This window comes from Mustela lutreola, chromosome 15 (assembly GCF_030435805.1).
Source record: "Mustela lutreola isolate mMusLut2 chromosome 15, mMusLut2.pri, whole genome shotgun sequence".
Lineage (NCBI taxonomy): Eukaryota > Metazoa > Chordata > Mammalia > Carnivora > Mustelidae > Mustela > Mustela lutreola.
Genome location: NC_081304.1, coordinates 68,651,121 through 68,678,428, shown reverse-complemented (window position 1 = coordinate 68,678,428; position 27,308 = coordinate 68,651,121). Strand labels below are relative to the sequence as shown.

Sequence of the window (27,308 nt, the reverse complement as noted above, 5' to 3'; positions counted from 1 at the left end):
CTTGCAGCGTATAGCCCACATTACGGCCATGCTGCAGCAGTCCCTGGGAGGCCTGCTGCTAGAAGGGCTTCAGACTTCCAATGTGGACATCATACGGCACTGCCTCCGGACTTAAGCTACATTTGACAAGACACGGGATGCAGAGGCGTTCGTTGGTCAAGTACTGGTGAAACCGTACATGGATGAGGTTTGTGCCCCCATGCACCTCATTCCACAAACACAGAGCATCTAATCTGGCTTCGTTTCTTGACTGGGTGCGAGAGAGCTCAGGGCTCTTCCTTGAAGATGCTCTTAGTTCCTGCTCTTCTGGATGTAAGAAAAGGTTGGTCCCGCTTGGAGCCCATCAGCACGGCAGGAATCAGGCATGCGCTCTTTTCTCTTCCAGTGATGCCATAACTCAGGGATCATCTTAATTTAGTAGGGGTGAGGGACTTGCCTCGGAAGAAGGTACGGATCAGAACATTTTCAGGCCAATTTCCATTTCCATAAGTTATACGTTAATGAAGTTGCCGAAAAGCGTGACCCCACCAAGGCGCCCGTGCCCACTGGAGGAGCTGGAAGACAGCTCTGTGCGCAGGGAAAGTCTGTGAGGGGAGGCGTCTTCGCAGAATTGATGTGGCTTAAGTCTTGAAGACCATGGGGGAGTTTGCCAGGCTAGGAAGGTGGGAGGGAGGGAATATTCAAAGATAAAGGGCTTTGAAGGGCGAGTTAGCGGGGTAGTACCTTAAGTCCGGAACTTGGTTACCCAGTGTTCTTGACCTATAAGGATACAGTTAAATACAGGGAGTCAGTGTATCCTGCCTCTGAGCAGCCGGAGTATGGGCTGCACCATGTGAGACCGCCAGCAATCAGCAGCTTCCAACGTAGAGAGCATTGGTTTCATCTAGTTCAGGCTGACAGAAGTCATGAAGCCAGTCTCAGCGTTTGAGGGCTTTCTTCCAGTCACCTGCCAGTGCGAGTGTTCTTTCTGTCCGGTAAGTATAAAGCTACCCACCATGACTTCAGGATGAAAGGCTTCCAGTTTTAAAACGAGACAGTATCCCAGTGATAGAAGTGAAATTGAAGGATTAATTTCAGTAATCTTCTCAGCTTCATTAAGACTACTAAAAGTAAATGATCTGTCAGTTCTTTGTATGTATCCTATTATAGTTCATAGCTCTCTCTGTGGGGGTGAAAAAGATTACATTATTCCTTGTCACTAAGTGAAAATATTTTAGTTGTTTAATTTATGCCCTTTTCATTGAACTGAATCTAATATGCTAAATTAGGGAAGTACTTTACGTTTCCGTGTCGTTAAGTGAACTGTGGCCATGTTTGTATTTTAAGTTTGTATGCTTGTCATTCACCTCCTGCAACTCAGCCTCACCAAAAAAATAAAATACTAAAGCAAAATAAGATGTGTTTTCTTCCATCACTTTCCATCTCAGCCCTTCCCTGTTCTGGAGACGGTAGAGGATAAGGCCAGGGTGAAGATGGTACAGAGCTGTTGTCTGCAGATACAGTATTTCGCTTTTAAGCTCAGAAGGGAAGCAGATGAGTGTGTGTGATGTTTTAGCTTCAGGCCAGTCTCTGTCCCTCAGCCTCTGTGTCCCCCAGGGTTGGAGCAGTATTCCCAAATCCCGGGACCTAGATTTTCATGCCATTGTTACTTACCTCCTGTTTAGAAAGCATACTGAGTGGGGAGGAGGAAGAACGAAGTGCATTTGTAAGGTTTACTCGATTCTTTTCTCTGTAGTGTATAGTTCATACTTCTCTTTTAGGTGCTTTAAAAACAAACAAAAACACAAACAAACAAACAAACAAATAAAATAAAACGCTCTTCCTTCTGCTAGGTGATTGTAGAGCAGATCGTTGAGTCTCATCCGGACGGCCTGAAGATCATGTATGCTAATAAGCTCCTGGAGTTCGTTCCTCACCACTGCCGCCTTCTTCGAGAGGTCACAGGAGGAGCCATCTCAAGGTGACGTAAAATGCTGTGTATGCACCTGAGCTCAGTTTAGTGACCACCTGTCACCTCCTCATGTGCCGCTGATCCCTGGCTGTCCTGTCTGACCCGGGAACGTGGGAACGTGTGCTCTTCCCTATTTGTTACCAGTGCTGTGAGGCAGGTGTCGCTTGCCTGGGTTTACAGGGAAGAGAATGAAGAGTGGGGACGAATCTCAACGGTGACATTTGTGTGACTCCAGAGCCTCTGCTTTTCTCTTGTCTATACTTTCTCCTTAACCAGGTTCAAAATCAGAATTGGTTTCCTTCCATTATTGTGATGTCATCATCGGTCTAGAAATACCAATTCATTTTAATTCAACACGTTTTATACTGATGGCAATTAAAGTCATGTTCAGTTTTCCCTCCCTCTCTTATTTCATTTCCATGGCTTTCCATTTCTGTTTCATGAATATCCCATTACCTTCCACCATCTCCGTCATCCCAGTCCAGACCTTTGTCGCCTTTTGTTCGAGGGTAGCGGGCTCTCCCCACCTGGTCTCCCAGCTCCACCTGTCCCTCTTCATTGCAGCCTTCAGCTGTCCCACCTGCCCAGAGCTCTTCAGCCTTCCTGAGTCGCTCGTGGCTTCTCATCGCCCACAGAGGAGCATCCAGTCTTCCTGCGCAACCTGTGACCCTTGGTGCTGGAGTCCTAGTGGTTCTCCGCTGTAGAACTTTTTACTGTGGAACTTTCCCCCATACCACTATGGGTCTTGGCCAGACAGGAGCGCTTGACCTTCCCTAACACACCTGGTACAGAAGATCCCTGACTTCACCTTGGTTCAGTTTATGGTTTTTTGACTTTTTATAATAGTGCAGAAGTGATATGCATTTAGTTTGGATCTTTTCCCAGGCTGGCGATCTACAGTAGGGTCCTCTTTTTTAATGCTGGGCAGGGGCAGCGAGCACAGCCCCCAGGCAAACCACGTGATCACGAGGGTCAGCAACCAACACACTTGAACCGTCCTGTTCTGGCTTTCAGTGCACTGTTCAGTAAGTTACATGAGATACCAGACATTTTATTGTGAAATAGGCTTTGTGTTAGAGGATTTTGCCCAATTGTGCAATACTGTAAGTTTCTCAACACATTTAAGTTAGGCGGGGCTAAGCTCTGATGTTCAGTCGCTTAGGTGTTTTCCATGCATTTTCAACTAAAGAGATTTCCAGCTGAACAATGGGTTTATTAGAAGCCGAGGCCGTCATAAGCTGAGGAACATCTGTCTATACTGTGCGCCTCTGTGTTTTCCTTCATTGCTTCCTGTCTCATATCCCTTTGTCTTTCTGTTGATCTGTCACTCCACATGAAGCTCCAGTCAAATACAACTTCTTTTGTTTTTAGGTTATTTATTTATTTACTTATTAGAGAAAGCATAAGCAGAGGGGGAGGCAAAGAGTATAGCAAGCTCCCCACTGAGCAGGGAGCCCAATGTGGGACTCGATCCCAGGACCCTGAGATCATGAACTGAGCCACCCAAGCGCCCCCAGGCTATGATTATTTCAAGAAAAAGTCCTATTTGTGAATTCTTCATCTAGTGAAGATGAATTAAAATCAGAAAGTCAACTCTGCCACCTTTAAAAACCCAGGAACAAAAAAAAATTCCACGACCAGGTATAACCCTATACAATTTTTAAATTGGAGAACAACTTTGACCAATAAACCAGGGCTTAGTTCATGAGACTATGTCAATGAGCTTATACCATCCCATGTCCTCGTCAAACCCTCATGTCTGGGAGATGGAGGGACATCTTCATCTTCAGAGCTACTATTAGGGAAAAAGGTGGAGACAATACTGACTGAGTCCCTCCTTCAGCAGGAGAGGCAAAAACACCTTGCCCCTCCATAATCCCAAATGAAAATAAACATCTCAGGGCACCTGGGTGGGTTAAGCTTCTGCCTTTGGCTGGGATCGAGCCCCACGTCGGGCTCTTTGCTCAGCGGGGAGCCCACTTCCCTCCTTCTCTCTCTGCCTGCCTCTCTGCCTACTTGTGATCTCTGTCTGTCAAATAAATAAAATAAATAAAATCTTTAAAAAAGAAAAGAAAAGAAACATCTCATTTTACTAGTGTGCAGCAGTGACTATGCAGGAGAAATTATTATTATATTATTATTATTATTAAATGATATTATTATTATTATTATTGTACCATATTGTTAACTTTTTGAATTCGGACACCTAAAATTTTTAATAAAATATGAAGGCCTTTTTTTTTAAGATTTTATTTATTTGAAAGACAGAGATCACAAGTAGGCAGAGAGGCAAGCAGAGAGAGGACGAAGCAGGCTCCCCACTGAACAGAGAATCCGATGCGGGGCTTGATCCCAGGACCCTGGGATCATGACCTGGGCTGAATGCAAGAGGCTTTAGCCCACTGAGCCACAAAGGTGCCCCATGAAGGCTTTTTTTTGTTTTTTTAAAGATTTTACCTATTAATTTGACAGAGAGATCACAAGTAGGCAGAGAGGCAGGCAGAGAGAGAGAGAGGAGGAAGCAGGCTCCCCGCTGAGCAGAGAGCCTGACGTGGGACTCGATCCCAGGACCCTGGGATCATGACCTGGGCTGAAGGCAAGAGGCTTTAGCCCACTGAGCCACCCAGGTGCCCCATGAAGGTTTTTTTTAAAGAAAAAAAACTTCAGACTATATCTTTATCCTAGAAGTTCCCCCTACAACTGGCTTCTGTCTTGGCCAACATTTAGCCATTCAGATAAAGTCCGTATTTAGTGCTTCATGTGTATGCATGTGTAAAATAAGAGGACAGTCATAAATCTTTAAGATTGTGTATAATAACCGTGAAATAAGGATTCTTGATACACAAGGTCTTGTCTGGGGAAAACAGCTGGAGAACAGTATGCAGTTTTCAAATGACGGAGGGGAAATACGCATTCGGTTATGAGAAAGGGAAGGAGAACAAGACCAAATATTAATAAAAGGGAAAAAAGCATTTTCTGCCATCTTTCCGTGCCATAGTAACAGTGTGAACAAATGTCCCACAGATCTCCTAAAGAACATTAACACTGCTGAAAGGGGGGCGAAGGCCAGGTTCTTAGGAGGCCCTGCACCAAAGTCATCGTCCCGTTTCCTCACTGTGATGACGAAGCATGAGTACATTGGCAAATTTGAAATTATTGATGACCACAGAGCTGGGAAAACTGCTGTGAACCTCACGGGCAAGTTAAACAAGTGTGGCATGACCAGCCCTAGACTTGTATAACTGAAAGATCTAGAAAAGTGGCAGAATATTTCCATCCCCTCAGTTTGGTTTCACTGCATGGAAAAATTCTTCTGGCATCATGCACCATGAAGAAGGAAGAATCCAGGCAGGAGGGAAAATCCTGGGATTCCTTTTTCCTAGAAATATAATATACATGGCACGTGAAAAAAAAAGGAAAATAAATTACAGTCAACTAATGTTTGACAAGGGTGCCAAACAATTCAATGGGGGTAAGAACAGTATTTTACTCCCAAGCAGCCACATGCAAATAATGAAACAGGAGTCCTGCCTCACACCATACAGAGAATATAACCCAAAATGCATCAAAGACATAAATGTAAGCATTAAAATGATAAAGTTCGAGATGCCTGGGTAGCTCAGTTGGTTGGACGGCTGCCTTCTCCTCAGGTAATGATCCCGGAGTTCCCGGATCGAGTCCTGCATCAGGCTTCAAGCTCAACGGGGAGTCTGCTTCTCCCTCTGACCTTCTCCTCACTCATGCTCTCTCTCATTGTCTCATTCTCAAATAAATAAAATCTTTTAAAAAATAAAAATAAAGTAAAATGATAAAGTTTTCAGAAGAAGACACAAAGGTAAATGTTAGTGGTCTTGAATCTAACAACGGCTCCTCAGCCAAACACCAAAGTCAAGCAACTTAAAAAAAATAATAAACAAATAAATGGGACTCAACCAAAATATCCCAGTTTTGTGCTTCCAAGGACCCCATTGACAAAGTCAAAAGACAAGCCACTAAATGGAAGAAAATATTTGCAGGTCATATATAAGGAACATGCCTTCAGACTGTGTGAAGAATTCTTACAACTCAAATAAAAAGACAACCAAGTTAAGAAATGAGCAAAGAGGGGCGCCTGGGTGGCTCAGCGGGTTAAGCTGCTGCCTTCGGCTCAGGTCATGAACTCGGAGTCCTGGGATCGATCCCCGCGTCAGGCTCTCTGCTCAGCAGGGAGCCTGCTTCTTTCTCTCTGCCTGCCTCTCTGCCTGCTTGTGATCTCTCTCAAATAAATAAATAAAATCTTTAAAAAAAAATGAGCAAAGAACTTGAATATACATTTCTCCAATATTCAAATGTATACATTAATATATAAATGTATATATAAATATATTTTACATTATCATATATTTATATAAACATTTATGTAAATATATTTACATTCTTAAATATGTATTTAAATATAAATAAAATATGAAATATATATATTTAAAGATACATATAAGGTATATATAAAATATATGGGACAATAAGCACGTGAAAATATGCTCAACATCACTAATCATTCGGGAAATGCAAATCAAAACCATGGTGAGATACCACCTCCCACCCTCGTGGATGGCTACTATCAAAAAACCCAAAAGCAGGTGTTGGAAGGATGTGAAGAGCTGGAACCTGTAAATTGCTGGTGGGCTTGGAAAATAGCGCAGCCACATTAGAAATGGTTTAGTAGCTCCTCAAAATGCAGAAGACAGAGTTGCCATATGACACACCAATATCACTCCTGTGTATAGAGCCAAGAAAAAAAACTATGCCCACACCAAAACTTGTGCATGAAGGTTTAGGGTTTATTCGTAATAGTGAAAAGGTGAGAACAACCCAGATGTTCATCAACTGATGAACAGATAAATAAAATGTGATCCATCCAGCCAGTGGAATATTATTCAGCTTTGAAAAGGAATAGAATTTTGATATGTGCCACGACACAGAGGAGCCTTGAAAACATTCTGCTGATTGAGAGAAGTCAGTCACAGAAGACCACATACTGCATAATTTGATTTATATGGAATTTCCAGAATAGCTAAATCTACAGAGACCGAAAGTAGATTAGCGGTTGCCTAAGACTGGTGGTGATGGCTAAAGTTTTCTTTTGAGGATAATGAAAATGTGTAGGTAGTTCAGTATAGTATAGTTAACTATAGTGAAAGCCATTAAATTGTCCACATTAGATGGTGAGTGGTATGGCCTGTGAATTATATCTCAATTAAGCTGTCATCGAAAAATGCAAAGAACTTCTATATTTATCAAGTAGAAAAAGAATGAACTTGATTAAAAACATCAAAAATGGGGAAAATAAAAACAAACAAAATAAGATGGAAGGAATAAAATCATGACTGTTTATCATTAATTTAAAGGTGTACAGACTGACTTTTTCTATTAAAGCACCTATCAGGGGGTTACAGATCCACGCTGTTCAAGAAACATACTTAAAATGCAAAAGGGATTGAGAATGTATCAGGTGAGGAGATACCATGCAAAAGAGAAAGCCGGAATGGCAAAATTCATCGCAGACAAGTTGGGTCTAAAGTTATAGGTACTAAGATGAAGAGGGACATTTTTAAAGGCAGAGTTTGGAAAGAAGATGTAAAAGGTATAAGCAGGTATACATCTAACAACATAATACCTAAAGACTCTAAAAATGCAATAACAAGGTAAAATTTTAGCTTTTCAAATGGGAGTATCTACTAGAAGGAGGGAAAAACAAGGACACAACAGAAAATAGACATCCTGGGGCGCCTGGATGGCTCCGTGGGTTAAAGCCTCTGCCTTCGGCTCAGTTCATGATCCCAGGGTCCTAGGATCGAGCCCCACATTGGGCTCTCTGCTCCGCGGGGAGCCTGCTTCCTCCTCTCTCTCACTCTCTGCCTGCCTCTCTGCCTACTTGTGATCTCTGTCTGTCAAATAAATAAATAGAATCTTTAAAAAAAAAAGAAAGAAAATAGACATCCTTATTTCCCTCGGAAAACATTTCTTTCTTACACCTAAGGAAAGCCATATTTGTAAAGATTAATTGCATACTAGGCAACAAAGGAAACCTTTACAAGCCTTCCAAATTAAAGATTTAAAGAACAGTTCTTTGATCACAATCCAGTAGAATCAGAATTAGATAACCTGGTAAAAAAAATTGAAACTACATACAAGTGAAGAAATACAGTCTTCAGTCAAAGAAGAAATCATAAGACGACTGAAGAAAATCTTGAAAGCAATGGAAAGGAGATTATTTCATACCAAAACTTACAGAAGACACCAGAAGTTATACTCTAAGGAGACTTTAGTGTCAAATGTCATCAATTTCAAACATTTTTTTGAATAAAAGAAACTACTCATTACCCATCAGAAAAGGGAAGCTCAATCAAAAGAAAGGAAGTAATTATAATAAAGATAAATATTTTAACTAATAAAAAATATGAGGGGCAAATAAACTCAAAGTTGTTTTTATGAAAGACTAATGAAATAATAAAAAAAAAACTTCACAAGCCCTATGAAGGATAAGAGAGGGGGAAGATGGGGTGTGGGAGGAGGTGGGGAGAGAGGGAAGGGGGATGGGGAAAGGGGGGTTTCAGGGAGGAGGGGACAGAGAGAGAGAGAGAGTTGCAAAACAGATAAGGGTTGGGAACAGAGATATAAAAGCAAATGCATAATATAAAAGAATCACTAAACTGCAAGGCACTTTATACTAATCAATTTGATAACCTAGAAGAAACGATGATTTCCTAGGAAAACAAAATCATCCAAATGATTCAAGAATGGAAAATTCAGATGAGTTCCAAGATCAGACAGGTTTGCAGCTGGATAACTGTCATTCTACTGTTAAATGGCAACAGGCAATTAAACAATAATAAGTCAATTCACTTGATGACGCTGAGCACAATTTTAATACCCAAACCTGAGAGGGAGGAACGGGGAAGCTATTAACAAATCTGGCTTAGGACAGATTAGTTAACAGAAACTGAACTAATGTTAGCAAATAACAGAAGTCAGGCATCTATCAAAGGACTATATCCTGAGACCAACTTGGATTCCTTCCAGGAAAATAAAGGGAGCTCAAGACCAGAAAATCAATAAGATTTACCTCATCACTAAATTAACTGTGAAAAAACTCTTAAGACCATAGCAATAAATGCATTTGATAAAAAAATAAAGGCACCTGATAAAAGGTGAGCAGCCATTCTTTATAAAAATGAAGATAAAAACAGAAGGACGTTATGCAGGAGGGATTCTTAACCGGGAAGCACTAGATCAAGAGGTAGATAAAATGAGCCCATATTTGTCAAACAGTGACAGAGCCCCATGCGTGTGTGGATAGAGTCGAATGAGCTCATGGATGAGCACCAGGCTGTCAACAGGTATTATAGGGACAAAGGCAGTGGTGAGGAGAGGAGAGTCTTAACAACAGGGAAGAAGGTAAAAGGAGGATTGCAGTTAAAAATGGTGCATGATAAAAACACATGCAAATAAGACCGGATATTTTCCCGTATATAGTTTTTTAAAACCCTGCACACATTACTGGAACTACCAACTCTTTCAGCTCCACAGCCCTCGCGTGCTTTTCCAGTACCAGGATGCAGGGGTAGATCCTCCGTTGGTGAAATCCTATGTCATTGTACTCCTAAAGGGGACAGGTGAAACAGCGCAGGGGCTGGAGGTCGGAAATCAGGCATCGCTGCGCCCACCCCAGCTCCCTGCTCGCCCAGCCCCCACTCTGAAGCAGCGGGCACTTGGAGCTGTTAAGAAGCAGGGATCTGAGCAGTTCTCTGGTTTCCCCTGGAGCCATCTGCATCCATCATATTTCCCACAGCTCTCCCTGAGTGTTGGTGCTGGCTCCCCCCGAGTGTTCCCTTAACTCCTAGCACACCCTTCTTATGAGAGCACCTAGTACTCCCCGTCACAGTGCTCTGTCTGTCACATGCATCCATTGATCCACTTTGTGCTGGTTGAGGGCTGGAGCCCCCTCCTGTTAACTCCTCAAGTCCGTTTCTAATGCAGCAGCACCTGGCACTTAAGCACCCTGTCAGTACCTGCCAAATGAATGAAATGTACTCAAAACATAGTATGAAGTCTGCGTTTTGAAACTCCTTTTTGGAGCCATTTGCTATCATTTTCCCAGGCAATTTAAAAAATTTCCAGCCTTGCTGCCAATAACCTGAAGGGGTAAAGGAATGCCGGCGTGCCCCATGGGACATGTCACTCTGGATGGTCCTTCGGCAGCAGGGACTTTGATCGCGCTCTTCCAAACCCAGCAGGATGGTGGAATGGGTACGTGGCTGAGTGCCTCCCGGGTCTGACCCTGTGTGACAACACCCGGTGCCTGCAGCTGCCCTCTGGAAGGTGTTGCTTTTGCGGCAGAGCCGGAGGGCACCAAGCGTGTGTCTGTCTCCAAAGTCCTGGGCACCACATCACAATGCCTTCCTGAGAAGCAGAATCAAGGACAGTTGCTGATCTTCATTCCTTCCCACCAAAGGTATCTCATACACCATCTTTGGAAGTTGGAGCCAGGGGGCGCCTAGGTGGCTCAGTCGGTTAAGTGTCTGCCTTCAGCTTAGGTCATGATCCCAGAGTCCTGGGATCGAGTCCCACACATTTGCCTCCCTGCTCAGCGGAAAGCCTGCTTCTCCTTCTCCCTCTGCCATTCCCCCCACTTGTGCTTTCTGGCTCTCTGTGTGTCAAATAAGTGAATAAAATCTTTTTAAAAAGCTTGGGCCATACTCTTTAGCCATTCTACTTTCCCTGGGGTAATTTGCCACCTCCCTGAATTTACCTGCATCTTTCCCAAAATCTACTTATCTTCCAGCCTTCGTGACCATAATGAGTCTATAAATTTTCAATAGACAGTGTGAACTTACACTTGCTAATATTTGCATAACATGCACCTCTTTCAATCTCAAAGAAAAGTTTCTCACCGCAATGGTCTCTAATCTACAATTAGGTTCTGTTCTGGGATCCCACTGGAATTCTACACGCCTGTCCCCTAAGATGCCATAAATTGTGGTCCAGTTTCCCAGCCAGCCAAGGAAAGCACATGGAAAATCTTGCTGAAGTATGAGTAAGAGCCAACGAAAGGGAACATATTTATCTGCCTCGAATGCTGGGACCTGAGGAAAGCAAGTTTTATTACAGACAAATCAGGAAGAAGGTGCAGATTGCTTTTTATGTCACTCTGGAGTGGAGGTCTGCCATTGATCATTAAGGCCATTTCCTGCAACGCACTCACCAAAGTGATACTCACTTCGGAGTGGACAAAACTTAGGAAATGGCCAAGGGGAGCTCTGCTTACACTTTACACTCTCAGCATTTATTTGTATTAATTTCTTTATAGGGCAGTATGGAGACATGAGACCACATTGAAAAAGCAAAGCTTGTCATCCTGTGGCCTTGGGTCAAGAATAGAGATAGTGCTGCTCATGTCAGTTTCAACCTCCAGTGGCCAAGGGTTTGATCTGATGCTCTTTCAAGTTTTCACCATAGCCTTTCTCAAGCTCAATGGCCAATGATCCCACAGGAGGAGATTTTAGGGCCCTCTCAAACTTCTGTTTCGCTATCTCTCCCCAGCCTGCTTCCTCTGCAAAAGTCACCACTTTGCCTGTGCATCTACCACCTCTTAGAGCTTTTGGAATCAGCCACGAATTGCAGTGCTGATTCCTTCCATGACCACATATTGTTTACAGGAAAACTCTTCTTCGTTATGCCTTGCCAGTCAGAGTGACGGTTTCATCCGCAACCTGGACCAGGTTCGGGAATGTTCTACACATAAATGTGAGCAAATGTCTTCTGTATTGAGAGACATGTACATTCTGTAAATGGACTCTATTGAAAAACCAATACATATGGTACACTTATGTCCTGACCCAGCTGGAAGGAGGCACTTTATTTCCATCTTTCAGAAAATTGGTGTAACACATTGATTTTCATAACAAAGAAAGCAGTTTTGTGTCCTCTACCAAAAGACTGTCATAGTAAGCAATAAATTGCCTCTTTGGAGCGAACAAATTAATAAGATATTCTCTAAATTTCAAAATAACAAAGACAGAACGATGTCTGTAATGCTAAGTGCATCCCCTTAGTTGCAGGACATTGTGTCATGGACCACCTGAGCAATGACACATGGCGGCCGCTAGTCTGATTCACCTGGCAACCTGTTAAAAGAAAGTCTTGCACATGACAAGGTTTCAATAAGTCACTGACAAGATGGCCAGGAAGCCAGCCTTAGCTGGCTTTTTCAGGTGTCCAGACATCTAGTCAACCTACCTCACCAACTCATCACCATGCTTACTGGAGTAAACCCAATCTCTTCCTTCCCCCCTGGAGATGGGAGAAGAGCCACTCACACGTTTGTATGGAATCCTCATTCCCCCTCGCTCTGTCCCCACATGGCGCTGTCCGCGAAATAAATAAACAAATCTTTATGTCACCCGGAAGTTCCTGGGTCAAATTACACAACTCGGACAATTTTGGGTCACTACAGCCTTTTGTTTTTCTCTCCAACTTAAGCCTTCTGGGTGACCAACAGCTATCTAAAACTCATGTTGCTGCCATATGCTGTTGTTCTGCTTCATCTTCCAGTAAAGTTCAGTATTTTTCCCTAAAGTTTGGTTTATCAGTATCTCCAGCGTCTATCTCCAGCTAGGTCATGATCCCAGGTCCTGGGATCAAGTCCCACTCTAGACTTCCTGCTCTGCGGGAAGCCTGCTTCTGCCTCTGCCTCCCATCTCTTATGAATAAAAAAAGAAAATCTTTTAAAAAATTTAAAAAAACCATTTCTATCTTCCCACTTTTAAAGATTAATTCTAGGAATTATTGCTATAATTCCAAGTGTCCTATCTCTTTCTTAAAAAGTCTACTCCAGGGCACCTGGGTGTCTCAGTTGATTAAATGTCTGACTCAAAATTTTGGCTCAAGTCATGATCTCAGGGTCATGGGATTGAGCCCTAGTGAGGCCTCTGTGCTCAATGGGGAGTTTGCTTCTCTCCTTTTCCCTTTGCCCCATCCCCCTACTCACATGTGCACACACATGCTGTCTCTCTCTCTCAATAAATAAATAAACAAATATTTAAAAAGTCTTCTCCAAAGGGAGTTTGGGAAATAGTCCAGTAAGGGGCTGGAAGAAAATATTATAAGTTTTATTCATATTTCATGTCATCCATTTAACTGTTTAGCTTTTGCATATCATTTATAATGTGCATAATAATTTAGAGTAGTAGAGTCTATAATTTATCAAAAATTTGCTTAAATTGGTGGTATGTACGCAAATATTTTTGTATGTATGTATGTATGTATTTACGTATTTATTTATTTTTGTGAAAGAGAGGTGCACAGTAATAAAAGGAGATCACTGCTCCAGGGACCCAGATATTTCCCCAAGTCCTGTTTCCTTCCATTCCCTCTGGGTTTCATTAGAACCCCTTAACACCAATCTTGTCCCTAAAACACGCCCTCTGCAGCACCAAGTTCGAATGCTTAACTTGGGCCATCACTGCAGGCTGTACCGGGATGACCTTAGGGTAAAGGGTGGTGGGTCTCACGGGTTAGCTGTGTCACCTCTATGAACAGTCCTTTGTTCTGAACAGCTAGTGCAGCCCACGTTTGCAATCACAGGCTCTGGCACCAGAGTGGGCGTAGAGCCCAGCTGGCCCCTCAGTAGCAATATGGCATTGGGAAAGTTGTGTCATTTCTGGCCCAGACTTAAGGCTCATCCATAACGTGGAGGAGAAGACAGTGTGACCCTCAGTGGGCTGTTGAAAGGATCACTAGATGGTTTGACTCAGGTGCTCCGAGGTACCCAGCACACAGTAGGCCCACAGTAGAACAAAAAGTTGTTCTATTGATCTTATAGTTACTATTACTCATACTAACAAAACTGATCATTTGAGATGATTTTCAAGTGAAGTGTCTTCGCCTGGATTTCTAAGATTAACCTACTTCAAAATGAATTCTGCTCTACTGTGAAAAACGAGCTAGCCAGCAGGTTTCTTCTGCGTCTTTTCTGAACTTTTTAGGATCCTCTCTAGAGAAAGGTTCTAAAGGAAGACAAAGTGCAGAAATACTCTTGCTTCAAAGGATGTGTAGGAAATGATTAATTTTGCCAAAAAACAGTGCCTTGAACATAAAAGATGTTTGACGAAGCTCACTGTAGACAGTGTATCCCTCCAGGATTCTTAAGTTGAAAACTCAATGTCCAAAGGGACATAACTAGGAGATGGGGTCCTTGGGAGATGTTTAGGTCATGAGGGTGGAGTCCTCATGGGCGAGATTAGTGTCTCCATAAGAGAGACCCCACAGAGATCCCTCGCCTCCTCCACCTTGGAGGTTATAGGGAGAAGATGGTCATCTGTGACCCAGGAAGTGGGCACTTGAACAGACACGGAATCTTCCAGGGTCTTGATCGTAGACTTCCCAGCTTCCAGAACTGAGAGAAATAAGTATGTCTTTAAAGCACCTAGTTTATGGTGCTCTTGTTACATCAGCCCAAACTAAGATAAAGCTTGCCTCTTATACTGAAAAATAACTCAAATGTTAACAACAATTAAAAAAAGGAACAATGTGGCCAATGACATGTAATGAACACCATCTCTCCTCTACAGAGCCAAGAGCTTAATTAGTTTCGGGCAACTCAGTAGAGTATGATTAAACCAAAGAGCAGCAAGATGTCTAAATGCTCAAGTCCTCTGCCTCCTACTTTTCTGTCAAAACAAAAGAAAAGCCCTAGGCTGGTTTTGGTTGCCACCAAGCACAAAACAGCCAAATTCCAAATTAGAAAGCTCTGGGGTTTAATTGTGGATGTATGGAATTACATAGAAGCTCTCTTTGATCATTCCAAAGGATGTTTCCCTCAAAGGTTACAAATACATCTCAGCCTACCAACCATCTCAGGCCTACCAGAAAAATTATATATATATATATATATATATATATATATATATATATATATATATATATATATATACACACTTTTAGCATTTTAAAATGTGTCTAAATTTCAGTTTCGGATCCAGTTTTGACTATTGTTATGGGCTTAGTTGGATGCCCCCAGATTCCTACATTGACGTCCTAACACCCAGCATCTCAGATTGTGGCAGTATTCAGAGACAGGATTTTTAAAGAGGTGATAAAGGGAAAACGAGCTCACTGGGGGTGGGCATCAAGCCAACAGGACTGTTGTGCTTACAGGAAGAAGAGATTAGGACACAGACAGTACAGACTGAAGGACAATCGTTTGAAGACAGAGTGGAGAACACAGCTATCTGCAAGCCAAGGAGAGACGTTTGAAGAATCGAACCCTACTGCCACCTTGATCTTGGACTTCCAGCGCCCAGAACCATGAGAAAATAAATTCCATGTTGCCTAAGCCACCCGGCTGTTGATATTTTATGACAGCCCATGACTCAGAAATTTGAGGACCTCCCCCCCAGACTTTATCCTGAAGTTCTGTTTCAGCTTCAGGGGCTTGTGTAATACTACTGTATCAAGGAGGGAGGCTCCTGCCATTCCCTGCACTGGGTCATTGAGACACTGCACAGCTGTCCCCAGGGCTGGCTACATAATTTACAAGCCCCATGCAAAATGAAGATATAGGGCCCTTTGGGCAAAAACAGGGAGGAAGTGTTTGTTAAAGGTACTAAAATAGAAAGCTCATTTCCTCCATGGTCTGTCTTCTGAAGGGGCATAGCTGCTGTTTTCTATTTGCATTTAATGTCATTCCAAGCAAATAAAAATTTTAAAATGTGATTATGGGCATGATTCTTGCCATTCATCTTCGCAGGGTGCAATGTCAGTGTTAAATAATTCACGCAGGGATTCCACAGCTGGGGCACACCCACGTGCCCTCTTCTTATCAGAACCGTGGAAATCCTGCACAAGACCAGCTCTGCCATCTTTACCTCACCTGGGGACTCACACATGTTCCACCGACCCTGCCTCCCTCGGCTTCCTGATGAGTAAGGAACTTGACAGGATCAGGAGCCGGGGGCTGCCTTTCTTTCCCTTCCCTCCTAAGTCACCACTTCCAAGGCTTGGCTAACACAGGGAGTTGACATGAGTGAGAAAGGACAAGACAGGGTTCTGGGCTGCTCACAAGAGGCCACCGCCTCCTGCCGGTGCTCAGAGCAAGCTCTGGTCTGTAGGGAAGGCGAGCTCCCGTTGACTCGGTCATAGACGTCATGTGGTCAGCGAGTCTCGTTGAGGAGGCAAGGAATGGTGGATACCCACAGTGGGCTGTCCCCTCCGCTATGTACGTGCTCCACTGTCCCACCTGTTATGCCCCAATAATGGGTCCATGATTAAAAGAGCGAGACTGATACAAAGCGAAGGTCAAACAAAGCTTTATTTCGCACCAAGCATCAAGAATCAAACTGACCAGCCAGGGCCGCTTTTCTTACAGAGAAGTCAACCCCTCTCTCCTTTACGGACTAGCTTTTAAGAACATAGGCCATGTGGTTGGGCCTGGTCATGCACAGGTGGCCAATGAAATTGTAACACAGAGAGAAAGCTGCACAGTGATGCTAGGTGACCAATTGAATTACAACTTACCTTTTAGTAGATATTTGACCTAGCCTATCACCTTGGTTAGGATTGGCGCCCAAAAGACTCACAAAGGGCGGGACCCATACTCCTTGGTAGCTAGGGAGACAGTATGCAACCCTCCACTGATCAGATGTCTTACCTGGCCTGACCCACCCTTGTATTTGGGCTTTGTTACCTGAGGTTGATTTCCGGGACTTGTTTTTAAGTAAGTCCCCTGGGAGAAGGGGAGCAGGGACAGCTTAAGCGTTAAACAACAAGGTTATTGTGTAACCTCAATGGAAGCCTCTGGCTAAAATATAAAAATATAAAATAGGTCCTTACACCACCCACTTCGCTGAAAAAACACGAAGTAAAAAATAAAACTGAGTAATTCCTAGACAGTGAGAGAGAAGCACACTGACTTCACCATAGAACCCTTCTGAGGGCGGTGCTTGGCGGGGTAGGGGGGTGTGAGGGTGTTGGGGGTGGATAATGGGACCTCTGATGGTGTGGCCAAAGGGCAGGGCCCTTTGGGAAGGGGCTTTCTGGGGGGAGGGGCCCTTCTGGGAGCAAAGCCCTGGGTGGGGGCATTCCCTCTGGGGGCAGGGCTGGGAGCAACCCCAGAAACCTGGCCCACAGAGAAGCTGGTCCTGTCTCTCCCTCTGCCCCCTTTCCCCAGGGACCCCTAGGCTTTGAAGACTAAAGTCAAAATTAAAGCCATATGTCTAAATGGTTCATACTGTGGTTGGGTAGTGTTTTTAACATATTAATTGACTGGTTTTTCTCAGTATTTGTCAAACCTTTCCCAACTCAAGGCTTTCTCTTAAGCAGCAGCGCAAGGCTGGCCCTTCAGTTGGGTCAAGCTGTTTGGTGATTCTCTGTAAAAACCCACCCTCTTGCGCTGCTCAGGAGGGCAGTGTTGCATCCTAGGATAAACATAAATGTATATAAAATGTGTTTACAAATTATATTTATATGTATACATTCAATTCTATGTTTACATATATATGTATAAAATAAAAATAAAAATATTGTTTAAAAGGCTGTTTTCCGGGGTGCCTGGGTGGCTCGGTGGTTTAAAGCCTCTGCCTTCGGCTCAGGTCATGATCCCAGGGTTCCTGGGATGGAGCCCCGCATCGGGCTCCCTGCTCAGCGGGGAGCCTGCTTCTCCCTCTCTCTCTGCCTGCTTCTCTGCCTACTTGTGATCTCTGTCTGTCAAATTAATAAATAAAATCTTTTAAAAAATGCTGTTTTGCAGGGAACCTGGGTGGCTCAGTGCTTAAAGCGTCTTTTTTCCACTCAGATCATGATCTTAGGGTCTTGGGATGGAGGCCCACATTGGGCTCCCTGCTCAGCAGGAAGCCTTCTTCTCCCTCTCCCACTCCCCCTGCTTGTATTCCTGCTCTGTCTCTCTGTCAAATAAATAATTTTTAAAAAAGAAATACTTTATTAAAAAAATATATGTAAAATGCTATTTTGCCCTCTATCCTGGTAAGATTGAACACATTCCTAACAAGAGATCTTCCTTGACTCCGTGATAAAAATTTAACATTGTCTTAATGAATCCTCACAACCTTTCTCCCCAACCCTTCTCAGATGTTACAATTAAGGTTCAGTGAAGTCCAAACACTGGGCCTGAGGTAATATACCCAGTATGTGGCCTCTTGGCATAGTCTAGCTGCCCAAATTGGGGGCGAGGGTGTTTGAGTGTCGTTGGCCAGGATGAAAAAGCTGAAAGATGAAAAGAAGGGTAGTCTTGCTTTTTGGCCCAAAAAAAGAGGATTTAGAAAGAAAGAGACCTATCGCCCAAAGGAGGAGGCTCCCCACTGATCCCGGCTGGGCAGGAGTCAGAGCAGAAGGGAAACTCCCATCACCAAGGAGAATGGGCTTCTCCTTCATACAAAAGCATAGGATCCCTCTCACCTGATATGTTTCTGTCCCATAGTCATCCCCCTGTGCCTGCCCCATAATAGCATTCACAGGAAATGGCTGAGAGATACATTCAACTTGCAGAATTATAGCAAATAAAGTAATCTTTGACCCATCCTGGGAGCTTCTGATTACTCGGAGGGGCCAAGCCATCCTAGGGCAAGTGCACTCATTTCAAGAACCAGTAAAATGACTCCAAGAGTATCCTAAGGGCTAGTGATCATGACTGGTCCAGAAATATTTCTGGGAGTCCCTTTTATCATCCCTCCCATCATTTCTTCTCATCTCCAAGGGAATGGTACTTAGGTATTCTGAAAGAAATATGCATGACTAGTAAACTGTGTGTGACCCCTGCCGCCTAATTCATCCCTCACCAGCAATTAACACTGATGGTTTGAAGGATGGCTACTCCCCTGGCAGGGCAAGAGCTGAAGCAGAATGTATGGGGCGAGGCGACTCTTCCCCCTGGATATAAATAATTAAACCCAGTAGCCACCCTTCCTGCCTGGCCACTGTCATTTAGGTATGGCTGATTATCCCTAAATGGGAATGAGATGGGGGCGGGGGTGGGGGAGGGAAGCAGGTGACGGTCAAAAAAACTACAGTAGCTGCCACTGAGGGTCCAACCTGGCATTAGACTGAGCTCAAGTCCTGATTCCATCATATACGAGCTGTATGAACTTGGAAAACTGAGTTCAACTCTCGAAGCATCTGCTTTGCTTCCCCTTGGAGTGAGAATAGTCAGTAGTATTGACTTCACAGGGCTTATTAGGAGGATGAAATTAGATACTGTTCATTTAGCACAGTTTCTGGCCTATAGAAGGCACACATAAAAGTTGATTATCGTTTTTATGGACCTCCAACTTTAAGCCTTCTATAAAGAACCAAATGATATCTCTGAAAAATACCAACTGCCTACAAGGTTGTAGGGAAAGTGGTATCTTTGTTGACCTGATTAGAAAAAAGTGGAAAATCTCTCTTGTTTAAGCCTTGTTGAAAATTTTCTAAACTCTGTCCGCTCTTCTGCTTTAGTAATTAGAACAAACGTTGGAGACTCGTGGTTTTCTGAGAACTGAGTTGCTCGTTGTAACGCAGGGCAATTCGACATTAGTGTTTATTTAAAAAATTACCGCAAATGAAGATAAATGGTGAGACGTGCACTAAATTTGATGAAACTCCTGACGTGAGTGTTTCTTCTTGGGATTCTCTCTCTCTCTCTTTTTTCTCCTATGATCTGAGAGCGGATTACATTCTACTTGGGTGATGGCTCAGGTCAAATGTGTGGTTTTGCAGGTGCCTAGCCTTTCACAGACAATCTTGGAAGAACCATCATTGTCTCTGTAAGAAAACGGAGGGAAAGATGTGATTTTAACACTCAGCCTACAACAGTTCAACAATCTACCAATGTGAATTTAGAAACGCTGAGCAGGTCCCCCTTCTAGTAAGGAATATCTCTCCCTTTTTCTTATAATACCTGAGTTTCTACAACTGAGCAATCTACTCTTTTGTGTAAAACAGCTTCCCAGGACTGTTTCTCCTTTAAACGCAAGTGAACTTTGGGGATGGCACTCAGATCCCTTTATTTTACTGGACAACTGTGGAGCAGGGGTTGGGTGTGTTTCAAGAGGGAAAATATCCACAAGGGGACAGAAAAAGTACATAAATGTACAAAATCCCATTTTCCAAGAATATAAAAAGCTAACTTCCAGGGGAGCCTGGGTAGCTCAATTGCTAAGCATCTGCCCTTCGGCTCAGGTCATGATCCCAGGGGCCTGAGAATCCAGCCCCGTGTCGGGCTCCCTTCTCAGAGGAAAAACCTGCTTCTCCCTCTCTCACTCCCCCTGCTTGTATTTCCTATCTCATTGTGTCTCTGTCAAATAAATAAATAAAATCTTAAAAAAAAATGCGAACTTCCAATATTTATTTTTTTTCGTTTGCTCTAAATATCTCAATGTTCACTTGTTGAAAGCAATTGATTGAAGCCCTGGGAAGAAGTGGTAGATTGAAGCACTCATCAGAGTTCTTTGTGCTGCTTTGCAGGGGTCTGGCTGCACTAAATTATTTCAAGAAGTATTAACTATCTAAGTCACTCAGAAGAAGCCATTTACCTATTTGATTTTCTTTTTTTGAAGAGAATCTTTTTTTTTAAGATTTTATTTATTTGTCAGAGAGAGAGAGGGAGCGAGAGCGAGCACAGGCAGACAGAGTGGCAGGCAGAGACTGAGGGAGAAGCAGGCTCCCTGCCGAGCAAGGAGCCCGATGTGGGACTTGATCCCAGGACGCTGGGATCATGGCCTGAGCCAAAGGCAGCTGCTTAACCAACTGAGCCACCCAGGCGTCCCCCTATTTCATTTTCTGTGGTTTTTGATCCTTCCCCCAAATTCTCACAGGCCTCCTCAGCTGGCACAGTGTCCGCTCCCATAACTATAATCCCTGTCCCATACTCTCACCTCCATCATACATCATACATACCTGATACAACCCCACCTTGGTAAAAACACAACCCTCTGTCCACCCTACATCTGCCCCTGGCAGCTGAAGGTGGTTGGTGAGAAAAGCAACGATGCTGGAAGCTTTCACATTAAGTTTTTTTTTTTTTTTTAAGATTTTATTTATTTATTTGACAGAGAGAGATCACAGTAGGAGAGAGGAAGGGAAGAGATCACAGAGAGAGGAAGGGAAGCAGGCCCCCTGCTGAGCAGAGAGCCCGATGTGGGACTTGATCCCAGGACCCTGAGATCATGACCTGAGCCTAAGGCAGCGGCTTAACCCACTGAGCCACCCAGGCGCCCCTTTCACATTAAATTCTCAGCCACAAATCCAAGTATGTTTCTCTGACCGACAGAATCTCCACTCTTCTCATGAAATATTTTGACTATTTCACATCTTCTTTCCTCCAACCTTAAGCCAGGGCTTCTCAACACTGGCCACACTTTTGAATCACCTGGAAGACTTTAAAACACAGGAGTGCCCACCTCCAGAGGATCTGATCTAATTGGTGTAAAACCAATTAGATTAATATCCAATTAGGGTCTGGATATAAGTGTGCTTTTAAAATTCTCCCAGGGATTCTAATGTACAGCCATTTTGTTCAGAGTGAGAACTGAACACCTTCCATCAGATACAGCTGATGACCGACCATTCTGATGACTTCACTGAGAAAAGTAAATTGAGGGCACCTGGGTGGCTTCAGCTCAAATCATGGTCTCAGTGTCTCGGGCTCTCACATCAGGCTCTCTGCTCAGCAGGAAACCTGCTTCTCCCTCTCCCTCTGCCTGCCTCTCTTCCTACTTGTGATCTCTCTCTCTTTCTCTCTGTGTCAAATAAATAAATGAATTAAATATTTTAAAAAAAGAAAGAAAAACAAATTGGGTGGGTGTGTAGGTGGCTAAGTGGTTAAGCGTGTGAATCTTGGCTCAGGGTTATGAAATCGAGCCCCACGTCAGGCTCCATGCTCAACGGAGAATCTGATTGAGATTCTCTCCCTCTCCTTCTGTCTCTTCCCCCTGTATGTGTGTGCTCCTGCTCTCTCTCTCTCTCTTTCTCTCTCTCTGTCAAATAAATCTTGAATAGAAAAATCGGTAAGGAAAGAAGACCCACAGAATCCCACTAAGTTTACCTGGGTGGAACCCTTACTCCAATCCCTTCTGAGTGAGGACAAGCCCCTCCACTTGGGGTTTCTTCTCATTTCCCTGATCTCTGAGTATGAATGTGCTCCAGGACCCAACCTCAGACTTCTCCTCTGTCTACACTGAGTCCTTGGTGACTGTCCCTCTTCTACCATCTGTCTCCTGATGACTCCACATCTCCACCTCCAGTCCAGACCTGGATTTTGAGCTTTCTCCCACTGCCTGCTTTCCAGATCTACCTAGATGAGTTAAACCCAACATGTTCAAAACCAAGCTCTTATTCTTCTGGAGCTCTGCTGGTCTTGCAATAGCTCAAACAGGAAACTGTAGAGTCATTCTTGATTCATCTCTTTCTTTCACTGCCCACGTTTAATTCTTTGGTAGTAGCTGTGGATTCTATCTTCAAAATATATTCTAAATCTGACCAGTTCTCCACACTTCAGTTACTCCCACTGTGGTCCAAAACACCGTCTTCTATAGCCTGAGTTATTGTAATAGTCTCCTATCTGGTCTTCTGGATTCCATTTTTGCTCTGTTCTAGTTTATTTTCCACTCAGCAGTTAAAGCAATCCGTTTAAGACAAAAGTCAGACCTTGTTATTTCTCTGCTCTAAGATCTCCAATGGCTCCCCACTTCACTCAATACAAAATTCAGTCTTACAAAATTTAACACTCAACTTCCTTCTCAACTCATCTCCCACCTCTTCACTCAGCTGTCTCTGCCTCCACTCACCAGCCTCCTTAGTGTCTAACAGAGTCCAGCAAGTGCGTGCCTCCCTTGGGGGGTTGCACTTGTTTCCTCTTCTTAAATGTACCCGTCTTGTTGTCTGAATCCACTCAAGGATCTGCCAATGTCTTCTTATCAGAGTAATCTCCCCTAACTGCACACACAGCCAGCACCAGCACCATCACAATCAACATAGTTTCTGTCCCTCTCTACTTTTGACTTCTTATCAACAGCTGACATACTATATATTTATTTATTTACTGTCTGTTCTCTCTCTTCTATTTGAATGCATGTGCTATAAAAATGGTATTTGTGGGGGCTTTTTTCCTGATTTATTCTGTGTTCAGAAGAGGATTTGATACAGAATACTCAGTACATAATTGTTGAACGAATGAATGAATCAATGGAAATATCAGGTTATCTCAATCATAAGAGAGATTTCTCTCAAGCATTTTCTATAGTATTGCCCTATTACATTCTCTGCACCTCTGGGTTGATTAGTAGATAAAATCATCATGTAAAATCAGTTTGAGCAAGGTTGGATCCTTAAGCTTCTATGTCACCTAGGACTCCAAATGTCACGGTGTACCATGCACATTTGCCTCCAGCCTTCTCCCCCATGTTTTGGTCATGGTTCAGCAGCTGTGGCATCGTTCAGCTTTCTTTTCCCCTCCCCTGTCTCAGTTCCAGGAGGTCCTCCTTGGCTTTGGGCCCCCTCCTTGTGGGTGATGAAGGCAATGTAGGGAGAGGCAGCAGCTTCCCTGACTCACCCCTGCTTTCTCCATTCATACTGATCCAGTAACGCATAGCCTGTGCAGTACAGGGCTGGCCAGGTCAGTCTCTGCCACCTTAGGACCTCATTTTTGTTCCCTGCGGCAGCTTGGCCATTTGCAAAATCAGAAATTGTAAAAGTACAAACAGGAGACAATATGCCATATTTTATAGATTTTAAGATGCCCCTCCCCTCCCATTTTCTTTCACATCTCCAATGTCAGGAATTGTCTTATAGTTGGGGCTGAGCAGGTGGAAGTCCCTGTAAAGTTACCACAGCTTGACCCTGTTCCATGTGGTTACTGCTCCTAGGGCACAACTGATCATCTACATCCCTTGGCATGCCAAGCCACAGGCCTTTTGAGGACCATTTAAAGAAAGAAAATAAACTGGTTATTATATGAAAATCTCAGATAAGGAAAAAAAAAAAAAAAGAAACCCCACCAGCATCAAACCAAGCAGAATGGAGGGGTGGCAATTTGGATGACCTCAGAATACTTTTATAAGAAGTGCAGCATGCAAAACAATCTTGAGAAAGGAGAACAAAGCTGGAGGTATCAGCTTCTTGGATTTCAAGATATACTACAAAGTTATAGTAATCAAAACAGTAGGGTACTGGGAGAAAATATACGCATAAATCAATGGAAACAGGATAGAGAGCCCAGAAATAAATCCACAATTATATGGTCAATTAATCTTTGACAAAGGAGGCAAGTATATGTAACAGAAGAAAGTCTCCTCAAAAACAGTGTTGGGAAAACTGGAGAGCCATATGCAAAAGAATGAAACTAGACCACATTCTTTTACCATACACGTAAAGAAACTCAAAATGGATCAAAGATCTAAATGTGAAGTGTGAGGTGTGCCTGTCTTGCTCAGCCTGTACAGGATGTGACTCTTATTCTTGAGGCTGTGAGTTTAGGTCCCACATTCAGTGTAAAGCTTACTTAAAAAAAAAATTAAATGAATAAATGAGAGACCTGAAACCATAAAACTTCTAAAAGACAATAAGCAGTAATCACTTGGAGATTGGTTTAGCAACATTATTTGTGGGTATGTCTGCTTAGGCAAGGGAAACAAGAACAAAAATAAATTATTAGACTACAACAAAATAAAAAGCTTTTGCACAGTAAGGGAAACCCGCAACAAAACCAAAAGGGAACCTACAGAATGGGAGAAGATAGTGGTGAATGATAAATATAATAAAGGATTAATAACCAAAATATGTAAAGAACACACACACACACACACAAAACCCCAAAAAAACCCAAACCCCAACATATAATCCAATTGAAAAATGGGCAGAGGACTTAATAGACATTTTTCCAAAAAATACATAGAGACATCCAATAGACATGTGAAAAGATGCTCAATATCACTCATCATCAGGAAAATAAAATCAAAACCACAGGGAGATCTATCACCTTATACTTGTCAGAATGGCTAGTACTAAAAAGACAAGAAAGAACAAGTGTTGGCCAGGATGTGGAGAAAAAGGAACCTCTGTACATTTTTAGTGGGAATGTAAATTGGTGCAACAACTTTGGAAAACAGTATGGAGGTTCCTCAAAAAATTAAAAATAGATTTACCATATGCTTTAGTAATTCTAGTACTTGATATTTACCCAAAGGAAATAAAAACACTTGATTCAAAAAGATATATGCCCTCCTAGGTTTTCTGCAGCACTATTTATAATAGCCAGTATATGGAAGCAGTTCAGGTGTTTATCAGTAGATGAATGGGTAAAGATATGGTGTATATAGATATATAATGGAATATTATCCAGCTATAAAAAAGAATGAGATCTTGCCATTTGTGACAACATGGCTGGATCTAGAAGGTATTAGGTTAAGAGAAATGTCAGACCGAGAAAGGCAAATACCATATGATTTCACTTCCTTTTTTTTTTTCTTTTTAAGATTTTATTTATTTATTTGAAAGAGAGAGAGATCACAAGTAGGCAGAGAGACAGGCAGAGAGGCAGGTGAAGCAGGGTCCCCATCGAGCAGAGAGCCCGACTTGGGGCTCGATTCCAGGAACCTGGTATCATGACCTGAGCCAAAGGCAGAGGCTTTAACCCACTAAGCCACCCAGGGGCCCCTGTAATTTCACTTCTATATGGAATATAAAAAAAGAAACAAGTGAACAGACAAAATAAAAAAAAAAACAGAAATAGACTTTTAAATACAAAGAACAAACTGGTGGTTATGGGAGGGAAGGTGAATGGGGGATGGGTGAAATAGGTGAAGGGGATTAAGAGGTACAAATTTCCTGTTATAAAATAAATAAAATAATTTCCTGTTCTCATCTGGAGATGAAAAGTACAGCATTGGGAATACAGCCAATGATATTATAATAAGTTTATATGGTGACGTGATGATATGCTTACTGTGGTGATCACTGAGTAATGTATAGAATTGTCAAATTACTATGTTGTACACCTGAAACTAATTTAACATTGAATGTCAGCTATATGTCTAATAATAATTTTTTAAGTGCAGCATGACAGAAGCTCTGGGTGGCTCAGAGGAACATATTGTGAGAAAAATCTGGGCACTGAAATCTCTCAGTTAGAAAGTAAATAAAAGTAGTGAGATTCTTAATGTGAGGTTTGGAAAAACGTTAACCAAAAATTTTAAGTTTTATTTTATGTATGCATTAAGGCCATATGTAATAAAAATCTGTCTAAATACTTACCAAAGAGCTTTTTGAATACATTTTAATTAAAATATTAATGAAAAGAAAACATTGTATCATAGTTTGAATGGTAGCATTTTTTGTTTCTTATTAAACTGATGAGGGAGCAAGAGGCTGGCTGAGAACGGAGCAGGGGCTGGCGCCTTGCACCCCCTCTCCACCCACTCCCCTTGGTAATATGTGTGACATTTCACAGGCACCCCTGACGGCCCTAAAAGAAGAGCAAATGGTTATCTTGCAGAGATCACAGTCCTGCAAGGCAGGAGTCTCTCTTGGTTTACAAATGTCCTTGAGATTTACTACAAAGAAGTTGTCTTATCAATAGCCCAATTTCCAAGGACACATAACTCAGTTCCTCAAGCCTTAACGTCACCCTCCCCTCCATAAAAAACCGAAGGAGACGGAGGTAGAAGGAAAAGTAAATAAAGTTAAATTTCTTTTAAGACCTAAATCTCACTAACAAGGACGTTTGATAGCAGGAATGTAACATTCCACCAGGAGACTCCCAATTGTCTTTATGTTAGTGCCTCATTAGAGGGAAAGTGGCCTTGGCTTGATAGTAACCAGGCCTTCAATATCCTGATAGTCTTCTTTACCCCAATAACCCTTCTGAACACCCCTTTGTCCTCACCTACCCAACTCCTGTGTATATAACCAGCCACTCCTCACAGGCCCTGGGCAGCTGCATCTCTGCCTGCCCACGGGTCCTGTCCCCGTGCTCTAATAAACCACCTTTTTGCACCAGAGACGTCTTAAGAATTCTTTCTTTACCCGTCGGCTCCGAACCTCACCCCACCGAACCCCACCTAGGTTCTGGGACTTCATCAAAACTATACCAGGAAAGAAGGCCAAGACTCAATGAAATATGGCTATTATCCCCAGTTTCACAAGAGCATGAACCTCTCTGGCTTAACAAAGCCTAGGAATCTACTACAGAAATGGGTTGTTCTTACTACCCTGGAGCCTTTTGTGCAGACTATGAACCAAAAGCTCAATATTAATCTTAAAATTAATTATATTACAAAGTTGTATTATTTGGAAGATGTGTTTAAATTGAGGGAGCAGGAGGCTGGCT

General features: G+C 42.8%; 1 protein-coding gene across 8 annotated transcripts in view; it reads left to right on the top strand.

The window, feature by feature from the left end:
* Positions 1–27,308, top strand: part of LOC131815721 (conserved oligomeric Golgi complex subunit 2-like) — a 163,183-nt gene that overhangs the window by 27,093 nt on the left and 108,782 nt on the right. Inside the window, exons 7-9 of one of the 8 annotated variants that reach the window (XM_059147587.1) lie at positions 8–322; positions 1,833–1,960; positions 15,149–15,331. The exons of 1 other annotated variant lie outside the window; for it this stretch is intronic. Coding sequence is in view for 1 of the 7 variants with exons in the window: in XM_059147594.1 (XP_059003577.1) it covers positions 15,149–15,247 (99 nt within the window). In the remaining 6 variants the exon portion in view is untranslated. Of the gene's footprint in view, positions 1–7; positions 323–1,832; positions 1,961–10,227; positions 10,248–15,148; positions 15,332–27,308 lie in introns of those variants that run through there. 6 more of the 8 variants (XM_059147586.1, XM_059147589.1, XM_059147592.1 and 3 more) reach the window with 6 other exon arrangements.